The sequence below is a fragment of the Austrofundulus limnaeus genome, unplaced genomic scaffold (assembly GCF_001266775.1).
Source record: "Austrofundulus limnaeus strain Quisiro unplaced genomic scaffold, Austrofundulus_limnaeus-1.0 Scaffold443, whole genome shotgun sequence".
Taxonomy (NCBI): domain Eukaryota; kingdom Metazoa; phylum Chordata; class Actinopteri; order Cyprinodontiformes; family Rivulidae; genus Austrofundulus; species Austrofundulus limnaeus.
In genome coordinates, this window is record NW_013952845.1 from 245,507 (window position 1) to 260,405 (window position 14,899).

The 14,899-nt window shown below is 37.5% G+C and overlaps 1 protein-coding gene across 1 annotated transcript in view; it reads right to left on the reverse strand.

The window, feature by feature from the left end:
- The window catches only part of tmem163a (transmembrane protein 163a), a 65,336-nt gene that overhangs the window by 48,786 nt on the left and 1,651 nt on the right, over positions 1-14,899 (reverse strand). Inside the window, exon 2 of the mRNA XM_014024872.1 lies at positions 9,887-10,006. Within this exon, the coding sequence (XP_013880326.1) occupies positions 9,887-10,006 (120 nt within the window). The remainder of the gene's footprint in view (positions 1-9,886; positions 10,007-14,899) is intronic.

The following is a 14,899-nucleotide window of genomic DNA, read 5'->3' on the forward strand; positions in this document are numbered from 1 at the left end:
GTTATATATTTATACATTTATTTCCAATAATGATAGGTTTGGTCCTCCATACTCTTCATATTAGTGACAAACAATAACAGTAACAACAGCTTTTTGACAAGTTAAAAATTTCTTTAAAATACATTAAAAATATTCAAAAATAAACTACAAAAATTTTTTTAAAGTGCTAATTAAAATATAGTTCTGCGACTGTATTTGATAATGTTTTGAACTTTTAAAATATTGCAAGGTTAAAACAGAAGCTGTACTTCATATTAGTGACAAACTTTGGCATTTTTGATTAACTTTCATTTTTGCTTCTACTTTTCATTTAAAATTTCCGTTCTCGGAAGGTTTCTAAGGTTCTTCTTCTACATATTAAAAAAAGTTGTTAACTATCTGAGTGGTGCACTACCGCTACTAGTGGTGAGAAAGTGTATTGCACCTTATTCAAAATCAATGCGGTCCCACGGCCCTCTGCGGCCCAAAGTTAAAAACTGTTGTTCTTTTGAGGCCCTCAAGGTGGCGCTTGTGGCCCAATTAAGAATCTCTGATTTAGAGTATCTTCACTCATACGGGGGCTGCATTATATTAGAAAAAAATGGTCATTAATTTAATCAAAACCAAAACAGCCTATGATTTATTGCAGCACTTTGCAATATTGATATTGCGATCAGTGATATTACGATGAAGATAAATCTGATATATAACCCATACCTTACAGAGAGTGATGGGTTGAACAGCCATGTCAGTAACCCCACTCTTCTCCTGAGAAGTACCCTTGTCCCCATTCTGTCAGTCAGAAGATGCTACACAGTGATGCGGTATCTCAGCCCGAGTCGATGAGACTCCCACCGACGCTCAGCTGATAAATGGTAAATACAGTCTCAGCACACGCTGCTAAAGAAACTATTATCCATTTCACCACACAATACACAGACGCAGCAAAAGAATGGAGTGGTTCGCATTCAACAAGATCAGCATTCAAGCAAACAACCAGTCTTTTCACTCATCCTCATTTACTGTTCTGCGTCATTTTGCATTGTTCAAGAAGAATTTGGATCACCCGAGGAACGACAACGGTTGTAACTGAACACATTATGGGTAAGGAAGAACTGGAAGAGCTGTGTGGAGACAGAACTAGCCTGTATGTAACTTTAACAGCCTGGTTAATGGTTTACATGTGTTCAGTGTGAGTCAAGAAAACAGACATTTGTTGTAAATTACACGCTGCTTACAAAGGTCAGCTGATAATAGTAATTGACTTTATATGGATATCCATTAACATAATAATGGACTTTTCTTTAAGCAGCTGGCAGCTGGAAGGACCACTGTAGGACCACTCATGACATTTTCCATCTGAGCATTAATGTGAAGAAAAAAACATCTTTGGAACTGTCCTGTTGAAAAGATGCAAATTATGATATTTTGGGCCTAGAATAACAAAAATACAAACCAAATATCCATCCATTTTCTGTACACACTTATTCCTTTTCAGGGTCGCGTGGGTCACTGGTGCCCATATCCAGCAGTCGCAGTGCGAGGGGCGGGGTACACCCTGGACAGGTCGCAAGTCCATCACAGGGCCACAAACCAAATATATAAAAGCTAATACTAAAACATGCAGCTTCAGCAGACACTGAATAAATACACTAAGACTTGAAAAGAGTCGGGATTGAATTTAAACATAAATGCTTTGGAAAAAACACAAATATTCACCCTGCTTTTCTTATGAGCGTACAGTGCTTATAGATGTGTTGCTATTTTGAGAACAACCCACAAAGTGACAGGAAGAAAAATGTTTTTGAACYGGTGACATTAATAGAGATGGATGAAGTATTTTCACCTCCTGCTGTCCAGAWTTGAAGCCAAAATGTTTGTTTTTAAACGTCTCTATGGTTAGATTGATCTCACCAAGCTGTAATTGGGAAAAAAAAACAGCTTCAGCTCACCTGCTGCCCTTGGGTCAAAATGTCCTCAAGGGTCATTTTGACCCAAAGGCAGCAGGAGAGTTAAAATGTCTGAGAATTGAACCACGAAGCACAGGACTTTCTCTCAGCTGGATTTAAAAGCATTTGAAAGTGAAAGAAAAACAACAGAATAAATCAATGCATTTATTGCTTAGAGAACGACAGAAGGTCACATTTCGGGGTGGCGGGGAGAAAAAAAACGTGAAATAGAACATGCTGTATGGAAGTTTGGGAAGGAGGAAACAAGGAGGCGTGCACGAGGGACTGAGAGAGGAAACCGCAGAGAGAAGCAAAACTGGAGCGAGAGAAGGAGGGAGGACGCATATTTGTACAACTGTGTTTCTGCAGTGTCCGGATATGATGAATGGCCCCGCAGACAGAGCCCAGATCCTGTCCCACTGGATGCAAACATCTCTGTTGTGTACACGCTGCCTTCTGCGATTCATCGTTTGTTTTTTGGCTGTAGCTCGATGAAGTAAATGAACGTAGTAAATGAGAAAAGGGGGCTTCTGTAATGACTGTGGATGAAKGCTAATGGTAATACTGCAGCATTATTTTGATGCTTTAAAAGGAACAAGGCAAAGACGCACAGTTTTCTAATCCATCTGAGGAACAGACAAACACGTTCGTTCTTGTCTAGCATAGATGCCATTAGCCAAGGTGTAAAGCCAAATCTGATTCTGAAGTGAGAAGTGCTTCGAGTCACATTTTGTTTTAGACAAAGAAAAGAAAACAACTGAGGATTTGCTTGCGGTGCTTTTATAGGCCTCTTTCTTCTGGTGTTATTTAATTTCACCATAAGCCACTTAAATTTCACAAATAAGATTGTTTAGGTGACAGCCTATTGCTGGGTTGCAGATGACGTAGTATCGATGTCATGAAATGTTGCCAGGGGGCAGGAAGTAAATAAGTAAAAGTAAAGTAAAGTTTTGTTAATAAAGCGTCTTTCACGGAAATACATTCACAAGGTGCTGTACAATCWTTAACAATGTAAARTGGTGGAAAGATAAAATGAAACAGAATAAAACATTAAAACATAAGCAACGTAATGAAACATCCAATCAAGATTAAATTCTAAAATTGTAAATCAGACACACGGTCAATGCAGAGCAAAATATACCAATAATACCCAAAACATAGAGTATGGGGGAGAGAAAAATATGCCTGATGTTCAATAATAGAAAAACACAGTTGGCGAGTATTCACTATGGAGGTAGGTTGGCATTAATGGTGTATGGTTAGCTAAACGCTTGTGTAAAAAAGTGGGTTTTTAGGTGTTTCTTGAAGGAGACAATGTTGTCAAGGGAGCGCAGATTAAAAGGGAGTTTATTCCAGAGCCTGGGGGCCACAGAGGAGAAGGCACGGTCACCACAGGTCTTAAAGCRAGTGAGGGGAACCATAAGATTTTCATCCTGAATGCAGGCCTGTTTCTTTCCGTGAATTCAGTGTTAAAATGCCTAAATTTTGAGACGTGGACGGTTGTTGCAGCTGCCCTAATTGGGAGAAATATAAAAGGTTTTTTTTGTGGTCCAAAAGTRGTGTGTCAGAAAAAAGATAAGTGGATCAACGTACAGTTAAAAACAGGAGGCGTGAAATGCAGGAGTTTGTAGCGACCACTTTCTAACAGGTGAGGATCATATCGTTTAAATCCTATTTTTAGATATTTTATTGGATAGTTACTCGAATTTGGGTTTAAAGATGCTAAATAAATTGTTTCCAAGTAGGTGCAAGCACATAGAAAYAACGGGTTAGCTCATTGTTAGTGTTAGCGATAGCATTTTTATCATACGCTAATTACTTAAAACAGCACAACTCACTACTCACCCGGGCCGAAACAAGTCGACAGCCATTTAAAGCTTCTTTGGATCCTAAATGTTTGACCCAACCTGAAACKAAATAATTGTCGCTTCGAGGCCTTCGGCGTGGGCCAGACATGGAAAATAATGCTAAAATAGCTGCACCATCTAAAATGAAAAACTGTAAATGAAGTCAAAGCTGCTCCTCAAAAAAAAGTTGATGGAAATTTACCAACTGATCTGGGTCAGATAAGCAGTTTTTTAGTTGATTCACTTTATTTCCAGTTGGACTAGGGTGGTGGATGCTATAAGTTCGTATTAAAGGGCAACTTGTGTGATTTAGCAGTTTGAGACAACAGTGGAACTCATTCAGTTTTCGTCCTGACTCCAGTCTTGTGATCAAACTAAATGTACCTTAAGGAAAGAATAAAAATTGACCTTTACTGCTCTGAATAAAACAAATTTTTCCTTGAAGGACATTGAACTTGTGATGACCTTGCATAACCTTGCAGTATMTTCTCTTTCAATGTATTTTAACATCAAGACAAGAAATTAATTCTAAAACAGCTGCAACTAAACGTCAGCAACGAGCCAAAGTCAAGATCACAAGCCTTGCAAGCTAATGGTATGACTCAAATACRCCCTGTGGAGTTTTTTTTTAAAACTCTAATAAATAAAGAAAGCTTCTGTTTACTCAAATGTTTTTGCTAAATTGAAAATTGTAAGGTTTAATGTGCACTCTAATTAAAATTTTCTGCACCACTTGCATGCTAGCATGTACTCATTTAGATAAAAATATGCTTAAATACTAAAATATGTTTAAAGTTTGAAGCCATTTGGTCAATAAATGCATGAAAAATGGAAGGATGTGTTCACGGCACAAATGGGTCTGATTGAGAACCAGAGTTGAACCAAATGAGCCAAACAACACTTGAATTGTGAGWATCATTTCACGGTTAAACAAGACAATTTATTATTTTTTATGAAAGTTTTATCTTACAAATGTGTCACCCCGAGGGGGAATAAGCATTTCCACTTGTCTTTGACCCGGGTTTAAAAAGACTTTCCTCACAAGAGACATTATATTTCCTTTAATAAACAAAATAATATTATTCTTTATATTTTTAATTTATACTTCCTTTTAACTACAAGTCATTATCATTTTATAAATCAAAGTTACATAATGAAAAGAATGACAATTAATCTTCTTGCATTATACTTAGAAAAAAACACAAAAAAGAATGTTGTTCCAACGTTTCTTTATTTGTTTTACACAAATCTTTGTTTAATCAACTATTATTTTACAGTAAAGGTGATTGTGTGTTTTTTCTGATTTATTTTTCAATTTAACTAAAGTGATCATTATGATTATAAGTTCACTATATTTTATTGAAAAATAAATCAGAAAAACACAATCACTATAAAATAATAGTTGACTAAACAAAGATGTGTGTAAAACAAATAAAGAAACATTGGAACATTATTCTTTTTTGTGTGTTTTTTTTCCAAGTACAATGCAAGAAGATGGATTGTCATTCTTTTCATTATGTAACTTTGATTTATAAAATGATAATGACTTGTAGTTAAAAGGAAGTATAAATCAAAAATCTAAAGAACATTATTATTTTGTTTATTAAATAAAATAAAATGACTCTTTTGAGGAAGGTCTTTTAAACCAGGGTCAAAGTCAAGTGGAAATGTTTATTCCCACTCGGAGTGACCCTCACACAACTAATCTGTTGTAAACTCTGAGTTTTAGTAGAGCTAAAGCAAGTGGCACACATGAATATCCACAGCATATGGTTTATTTATAACTACTTTAGGCTTTATTTTATGCATTTGGGTTAAAAAGTTACAGCCCTGCTGCAGAAAGCGAAAGGAAAAAACAAACTTTACCTTTATCTTTTCAGTTTTCTTATTTAAGCAATAATTGTTTTCTTGTTAATTCCTGTTCTTTCACATTTCTTTTTGCCACTTCCTCCAGCTTTTCTCTGTTTTCCAGGTTCCTATCTTTATTCTCACTCAGAGCTTCATCCATTTCCCTCCTCCCCCTCGTCTCAACATCTTCTTCCTCCTCAACATAAAAACATTGCTGGCAATGATGCTGATGGATCAAGTAGCAGCCTGTAACTGTGCAAACCTACAGCCTGAACCTTAGAAGTCCCGTAAAGTGATCTGCTGCTGGTTTGCAGCTCGACCCCCCGAGGAGCAGCCTCCTCTTTGCTTAGCCAAGCAGAATGCAGACACAGCACATAAATATAAACAAAAATACATACACACCTTACATCACGAGTTCTAAAAATACATGAAAATTATTTCTTTTTATGTAGGTCAGCGCCAACAGCTTCAAAGCAAAAATGTGATTATTTTTAAAAAATGCCTATTCTGAATGCCTGGAAGGAACAGTTGCTTGTTAACCTGATATATACGAGCATTTCTGAGTGATCTGATGGCTGTTTATTAGTTGATGCTTCTGATGAACCCAGTGCCGGATCTAGGATTTTTCTGAGTAAGGGGCCATCAAGGGGCCACAATATTCATAGAGGGGCCAAGTGTTTATTTAACATCCTTGCACACAAATTGCTGGTTTTGKTATGGTGCATAAATTTTACCAGTCACACATTTAAACACTTGTAATGTGATTTTAAAACAGCTTGCACTGTAGATTCTCCTTATTAATTGTACATGCATTATACAGTACATGGAAGAAATACTCTCAAACACACATTTGAGATAATCCAGCCAACATTTGTGAGTTAAAATACTTTTTCTACATGATTTTTCAAATTTTAAGAAAAGAAAAATACTTCTGTCAGCTTGATTCATGCTGGACTTTTCTATTTGGCTCATTAGCACCTCTAGTGTTTAGACATGGAACTGCACCCAGCATCATCACTCTTGGGCAAAGAGATGAGTGACAGGACAGGGGCACTTCAGGAGGCCAATCACATTTCAGCAGGGGCCAATGCCCCTGCGGCCTCGGCCCCAGAACCGCCTCTGGATAAGCCTCAAATGCTTGTAACACTTCAGAGGTGAAGAGAGACAGCTCCTTGAGAAAGGTTGCACTCAAACACAGAACCATTCATGGGCGAGGCATTCAAAGATGAAGAGGACTGAGAGTGGAGAAGAGAAGGACCGGTTTGAACCTGTGTCCCCTCTGAATTGTTTAAATCCTGCTAAAGGTTGCAGAGCAGCAGAGGAGCTCTGTGGAGTTTTCCCAAGGGAAAAAGAAAGAAAGAAACATAGTTATGGGCATTTTGCTTCATTTTAAAGCAGGTTGACTTCAAAAAGTAATTACTTCTAGATGTACGTTAATTAAAATCCTTCCAAACACACAACAGAAATTACATTATAGTGATGAGATGTTCAAGTGATACAAATGTTGTTTCGGTTGTTTTTTTTWAAGTCTAAACAAGGAAACAATTTTAGAAAAAGAGTAAAATATTGAGGCCAGAGAGACTCAGAGGCAGACAGAAAGTGGGGCACAAGCAGGAGGAAAGAGAACGCTGGTGTTCTTTAAAGTTGAGCCATCACAGCCACTAAATCCCTGCGCTTCATGCCAGGACTCATCCTGCTTCATCCTCAGGTGAGCTTCACTCCTTTACATCCATCTGTCTCTCACTCGTCTCTTTTTTTTTTTCGYTCAGTGTTTAGAATGAACATTCTTCAGCTCCATGCCGTGTGGCGGCAGAGCCAGGAAGTGTTGAATTAAAATTTTAATTTGCTTCCTGGGTGTCCTGACTCRTCCTGTCAGGGCTGCAGGAACTCGGTGAGTGAGGCTCATCTTCACGTCATCCAATCTTCTGGTTTTAGTTACTCTTTCAGGGTCTTTTCAGTTTTATTGTTCTTGTTTTTGTGCAAACAGTATATTCTGCAATTTACAAACACGTCAGCAAACACAAAATTCTGCAGTGGTTTTAACTGAGTGAAACACAAACTAAACTTCAACAGAAATGTTGCTTACAGAGAAGGTATCAATTTATTGGGTGTTAAATAAAAGCAAACCTCTGTTACAAATTTTAAAAATATATGTTTAGAGTCTATATTGTACGGAAGAGCATTGCATTCACCAAAAATAAAAATAAACTCCTGATCAAATAATTATTATCTTCAATGACACAGGGAAATGTTGAGTTTACTGAATGTGGATGGTGTGTMTGCTGGTTTGTTAATAAATCCATCTGCACACCMGTMCACAGGAGTTCTGTCTAATCAGCTTCGTCACAAACAAAACACTGGCACTCAAGTGGTACTTCCTGTTTCAGCAACTGGATATTTCAAAATAAGAGTCCCACTCAATACAGTCAGAACAAAACATTACAGATGATATGTCGATATGACGCAGGTTCCTTGCGGTTGTTCAAGTGAAAAGCTCACTCTGACCTGCTGGAAGTTGCTCTCGTTCTGCGGTATGGGATGCTATGTGTAGTTAAATGTGTTAAATTACATCCTGTATGCAAAAAGYACACACTTCCTCCTGTTYCTTTCTCTACAACTTTATTAAACTCTGCTGGATAAACATTATACTGCTTGTTCTGGGAACGTGTTTAAACAAGAACATGAGATACTAGACATGCTCAAAACCCTTTAAAGTATAATTTTTTTGGTGAATGTAATGCTCTTCCTTAATATTGCTTTTCAGTTGTACAAAGTTATAAATTGTAATTATTTATAAATGTGATCCAAAGTGTGATTTCTCATATTCTGATTTGAGTCTTTTTTAAATCATTTTTCTTTTCATTCTCCGTCTGTTTCCTCAAGACTTTTTCACAAGGGATTATTAATTTATCATTAATTTATAAGACATTATTTTCAACAGCACATACTGAAAAAAATATTCAGAGACTGACATCTTCAAATAAGGAGTGAATTAAAATATCAATTTCATGATACTTTTAATAGCAAAAAGTAGAAGAAATTTGATGTGAACTATGCAGTGTTATTTATTTAGAACGTATCCAGATTAGTCCGATTTTTATAGATACTACTTCCATATTTAATAAACTTATAAAAAAGATTGCCAYATCTGTATTATTCAAGTTATATAATGTGAAGATTTAAGTGTTTTAGCTCTTAAATAACTTATTTCCTTTTTGTCTGCCCCCTATTTAAATACTTTAAATAAACCCGAAATATTTCATGTTTGTCTTTCATAATCAGTTTTGTGTTAAAGCCTAAATTATTTAAATCAATCTGAACGTATTGATGTAACACTGCAGGATGCTTAGCTGGGATAAAGTTTCTTCCTTTTTTTTCCCCTTTCCAAACATCGTGTACATCATGAGACAACATGTGTTGAAACTGTTGCTTCATCTTGTCACAACTGGCATGCGATCATGACAGGAATAATTCAGCAGTTCTTTCATATGTTGCACTGAGATTTCAGTATGATATTTAAAATGACGCCAAAACAAAAGACTTTAAAAAAAACTAAATAAGTAGGAAGTTGATTTCCAACAAGATAAAAAAGGCATCATTTGTGCACACTGCTGCAATCCCAACAATAATCTAATCACACTGACCAACTTTTAACATTCATGACGTCACATCAACAAAGAGCTGCAGAAATTAGCTTTCCTTCACTTTTCCCACCCACATTTTTCCCAGTAAAGATCAGGGGATTCTGCTTGGAGATTGRTGGGGAAATACAGTTTTCAGAACAAAAGTTTAGATCTTCTTTATACAAGAACATGAGAAACTAGACATGACCCCTGCACATACACAAAGCACCAACACAGCAGTCATCAGAATGGATTTACTGTTTTGGGTAGGGGTCCGGGGGTCGGCCTGATGGATAGTCCTTGAGCGAAACAACAGCAAAATCTGACGCTCCTATGTTGAACAGTTTTTGAGTTATAAGCATTTCTGTATGTCCAAACACCCACTTTTTAGATGGAGCCCCCTCCTCACACATGGGGTCTATCGTAAAACCGTTGACTGGCGCAGTGTAGGTTGGACACATCTACATTCCTACCAAATTTCAYGCGGATTGGTGCTGCAGTTGACCAAAAATCTTGAAAAAAAAACTAAAACAACATACAGTAATCTGCTATTTACTCACCGCTGAATATAAACATCTAGCAGAGTCACCTAATGTCACCATATGGGTGCTTTAAATTGTGTATTTTTTAAAACACTTACTGAAAGCTGCCACGGCCAAAATGAGTGTGACCACGATGGAGATCCAGGACACCCAGAGAGCCTTCTTCCTGTAGTTCTGGGCCTCGTGGGGCTTCAGGCGCATGCTGCTCTCCAGGAGACCTGTGGTGAGAAACAGAAACCTCATTACAAGTACATTACTGTTGTTCTCTTTCCCTCTGTTTTAGATAATAAATGTTAGGTCTTTATGTTTCTGTGTGATCGCATCAGACAGCTGGAGGGAAAGTCAGAGGTTATTCAAACTAATCAACTCTGGGAATATTCATTCAAACGTGGGCATTTATGTTGACATTTAATTCATTTATTTAACTTAATAGCAAAAGCCTGCTCACATGACTTTTTTTAATTTCAGGTTATTGATTAAAGGCAAAAAACATAAGAAATCATATAACTGTTCCACTTTTTCTATATCCCAGAGTACAACATAAGTTTCTTTTATTCTTTAAATAGAAAACCAAACTCAGCATCCAAATCCAGAAAACACCGCAGTGAAAGACGTGTTGCAGACGTGATAAAGCTGACAAAGAGCAGACAAGTTTAACAACATTAAAACACTTCTGAATGTTAATTAACACCTTACATCTTCTTGTTGTCACCTTCAAATAAAGCACTGGCAGAATAATTAAACATGGGGGATTTGAAAAATGTAAAACGCCTAAAAACCTTTGTGAGTCAAAACAGGTCATGGATGAAGCAATGCCGACAGACAACTTGTCTACTTTTCCTTTCTTAATGACCTTCATCGGCCTTAAGTCTTCAAGATATACACAAAAGTATACGTGCTTTCCTAAAGTAATTAATTACCATATAATCCACACCTTTTCAAAATAAAAGCAATTATGATGGCAGAATTTATAAGGTAAATTGTGTTGTGCTCAAATCACTTAAAAAAACGAAAAGACTGAACAGAATAGCTTTCAGAAACATCTAGATTCATTTCTGAATTTATATTTGTCGTGTGTGTTTGTGTGTGTGTTTGTGTGTGTGTGGTTGTGTGTGTGTGTGCATGAGGAGTCTCTGGCTGATGCCACAGACTAAACAACCTAGATTTCCAACTGCCTGCAGCTTTTACTTTCACATGAAATGTAAGAATGACTCTGCAGGTTCATGAAATATTTATGAGGCTGAACTTTCACATCCAAAGGAGATTTTAATGCTGTTGGCTGTCATTGTATCCAGTAATCTGTCCTGGGACTGCTGTAACCAAGCAGATGGTGGAGACCATAAATTTCAGGCAGAACCCCTTAATGTGTATATTTTATTTTTCTTCTTAATTTGGAAGTTACATTACATTACGTTGGTCACTCTTAAATGTTAACTCTTCAAACATAGACTCTTAAATAAAAATCTGGCTGTGGTATTCACTTTCAGGTTGTTTTACTTCACTGGTGTGATATTTTCTTTCAGACAACAGTTGATAACAAATGAAATGTGATGAAAGGAGCATTTTCTTTTTTATCTCTGGTAGCTGGGAAACAAAGGAAAACCTATAATCTTTACACCAGCCTGCTCAGGAGATTGATATTATCAGTCCATGAAATGGACGTTATTAGGCGTTATCAGTCTCATACAATGGCTTCAGAGGGTCCATACTGTGCCTTCTAGGCTTCAGACTGCCCCGACAGTGCCCCCTAGTGGGTTAATATATCAATGAAAATGAATGTGTAAATAACCAAAAGATATTGTAATAAATTTTTTGTGTCCGTTTCGGACTCGAACCCTGGTCTCCCGCTAACCATGTCATTTGCTCTAAAGTTAACCTTAGTGGCTTTAAGCCTGATATTAACCTGTTTTTTATGCCTCATGTTAACCAAATAGTGGTTTTATGCCTCATACTAACCAGCTGACAATTGGAAGCCATTCTATGGGACGGGGAACCTGCTAACCGGCACAGGCGGGACATTCTGAAGCCTTTCTAGAGGACTGATAACGCCCAATAATCCATTTCATGGATGATAACATCCGAAGCGGGTGGCCTGCTTTGGTCTCTGAGATCAGAGTAAAGCTGCTGTTCCCCATCAAAACCAGTCAGCTGAGGCGGTTTGGGCATCTGATTGTGATGATGCTAAGTCACCTTCTTTTAGACTTTTTTTAAGCATGTTCTGTTGGGAGGAGACCTGAGGGCAGATGCAGAACTCACTAGAAGGAATATACAATATATCATTGGTGGCTTGGGAACCAGGAGCTGGAGAATCACAGAAAAGAGGGTTTTGCTGTGAGACGTGTCGGCTCCAAAGATGGATGGATGGATGGATGGATGGATGGATGGATGGATGGATGGATGGATGGATGGATATACTTTAAATCAAGACATTTTGTTCACTATCTGCCTGACATTCAGTGTTTAGTGAAAGTCCTCAATTAGCTGCAAAACTGAAAAAAGGTAAATCAAAGAAAAATCACATGATTCTAAAAGAGCTTAAGATCATTTAGAAGACTCAGTAGGATGGATTAAATCACTGTTCACAGTGTGAAAGTGCACAATCAGATTAGGGTCAACTTTAATTTACAGGCTTGGTTGAAAGGTCGAGGACTAACTAACCTGAAGTACAGAAATGTAAGTGGTTCTAATGTTTCCTGTGGTACTGTATGTGTGTGTATGTGTGTTAGTGTGTATGCCAAAAGGCATTAATGCAAATAAGTCCCTGTGTGATTGAACCTGAAATCTAGTCTCTTTAGAATAAACTGAAAATGATCTTAAAGGGGCAATATCATGTAAAATCAACTTTTTTGAGTTTTATATCATGTTATAATGTTATACTCTCATAAAAAAAACATGCCCAAAGCCTTGCTCTGACTCATTCATGCATGTTTGAGAAATCCTGCAGCGTTTTTAGGAAGCCATGCTGAGGAGCAAAACGACAGGTGGGGACCAGAAACGCCCCTAGGACGTGTCTTTAAGCCAAACTTCCTCATGGCAGAGCGCCCCCCACCCCACCCATGACTCCTGCAGGCTCTCGGGTGAAAGTGAAAGTGAAACCTAACTGTCTGCTGAGCTCCCACTTGCTCAGTGAAGCTCTTTTCAAATTAAAAAATACCTTTGAGGAAATGTATTTTCAGATACCAAGTAAACTGTATCATGGCAGCCCCCACCCCTCCCCCGCACCGAAATGGGCGAGACAGAAGCAGAAGGAGGTTCTTAAAGAGACAGAGGCCAATTTTAAGGCATTTAGAAGAGGAAGTGGTGACAAGATAAGTTTATTTTCTATTTAAACATAAAAACAGCATTTTAATAGCAGCTAAAGGTGGCATAGATACTTTATTATGGTATAGTATTTAAATATATGCCTGAGAAACACATAATATTGCCYCTTTAACATAAACCTCTGGAGTGAAAGGCAGTGAGCAGATGAATGAAATATTGCATGTGAATATTCCTTCAAGAAATTTTGGACCAGTTTTTCTCATAACCTGAACAACTTTGGCAAACATGTGCGTAATTTTTTGCAAAAACCCTTGTATTTTTAGAAACACTTTGTTACTTGTGAAGAAAACGCGAAAAACATTTGTTCAGAACTAAACTAGTTGGTTTTCAGTACAAATCCTCTCATTTAAATAATTCTGCAGAGCTCCAAAGACAAGTGGAGGAGCCACAAATAAACCTTATTAAAAGTTAAACCAGTCAGGTTGTGTGTGTGTGTGTGTGTGTGTGTGTGTGTGAGTGAGTGTGTTTGTGTTAGAGGAGGAGAAGTGAGACAGTGAATCACATGATCTCTGACTGGAGGAGCAGACAGAAGGCATGTGTTCAACATCTCTTCACTGCCTACGTCTCTGTGTGTGACTCAGGCACAGGTTTCTACACACTTGTGTGTCCTGACGTTTGTCGTTGTCACAACTTTTCGTTCCAGAAATAAATGAACACTGAGTCTGGGCCAAGTCCTCCAAACACACAAGACAAGAGAGGAAACTGGTGGGTTTCTGAGGTCGTTTACGTCTCTAAATATTATGAATGTTTAATGAAAACCTTAAGATTTTCTCATCAAACCCCTTCCCAAACGCGCCTTAAAAAGCATGTTTTTATGTCTTGAACTTTTCTATTTAACCTCAAACATCTAATATATTTTCCTGGGGTTTTCTGCAGAGCAACATAAAGTAGCTGCACATTTCTGTGGTTGCAAATAAAAATCTGAACAATGTTTGCATTTGTATTCAGCCCCTTTTCTCTAATACCCTGAAAGACAAGAATAAAAAAATGTAYAATGCATAAAGTGTGCTTGTGTTTGATTATTGCTTTTTCTGGTGCACAGCTGCTCAGCTGTTTGATTTTTACAACAAATTTCCCCCTCGTCACCACTACTTGGAGCTGTTTTTTTTTTTTTTTTTACACAGCAATGGTGTTCTGAGACCCTGTTTTTCACTTTAGTGGCACAGACAGACAGAACAGAGGCAGCTTAGTGCCACGCTGATGGCTGCTTACAAATTGCAAGATGGCTTTGCAGAATCGCCTGACTCCAGTGTCTGTCACTGAAGCTATGTGCTCCAGAATGCATGTGAACTGGTGTCCACAGAAAGATCTATTTCACTTACTGGTAATCCCTCTCAAATATAAAGAAGAAAAATCTGAGTGTTTGCTTCTCTGTTTCTGCCTGTGATGGACTGGTGGCCCGTTAGAGGTGCCTCCTCATGTCTAATGTCAGCTTGAATAAACTTCACATCCTCCATTAAGAAAAAAAAAACACTGTTAGACTCAGATATTGCAATAGTAACTCTGAAAAAGAAAATAAATGTTGTGATTTTCAAACCTCAATTCATCCACAATGGAACATAGTAAACATATAGTTTGCATTGAGGAATGGACCACATTTTAGAAATAAAAAAGGAGTTTAAAATGGAACAAGTTAAGAAACAGCTGGAGAATTTKGAAGCAAATTAGAATAATTGGGTGGATTTCTCAGAAAACATGGTCAGACGTTTACCAACCTCACCTAAAGAAACAGTCTTATCATCAAGAAACACCATGCTTTTATTATATACTGTATATATATACAGTATATA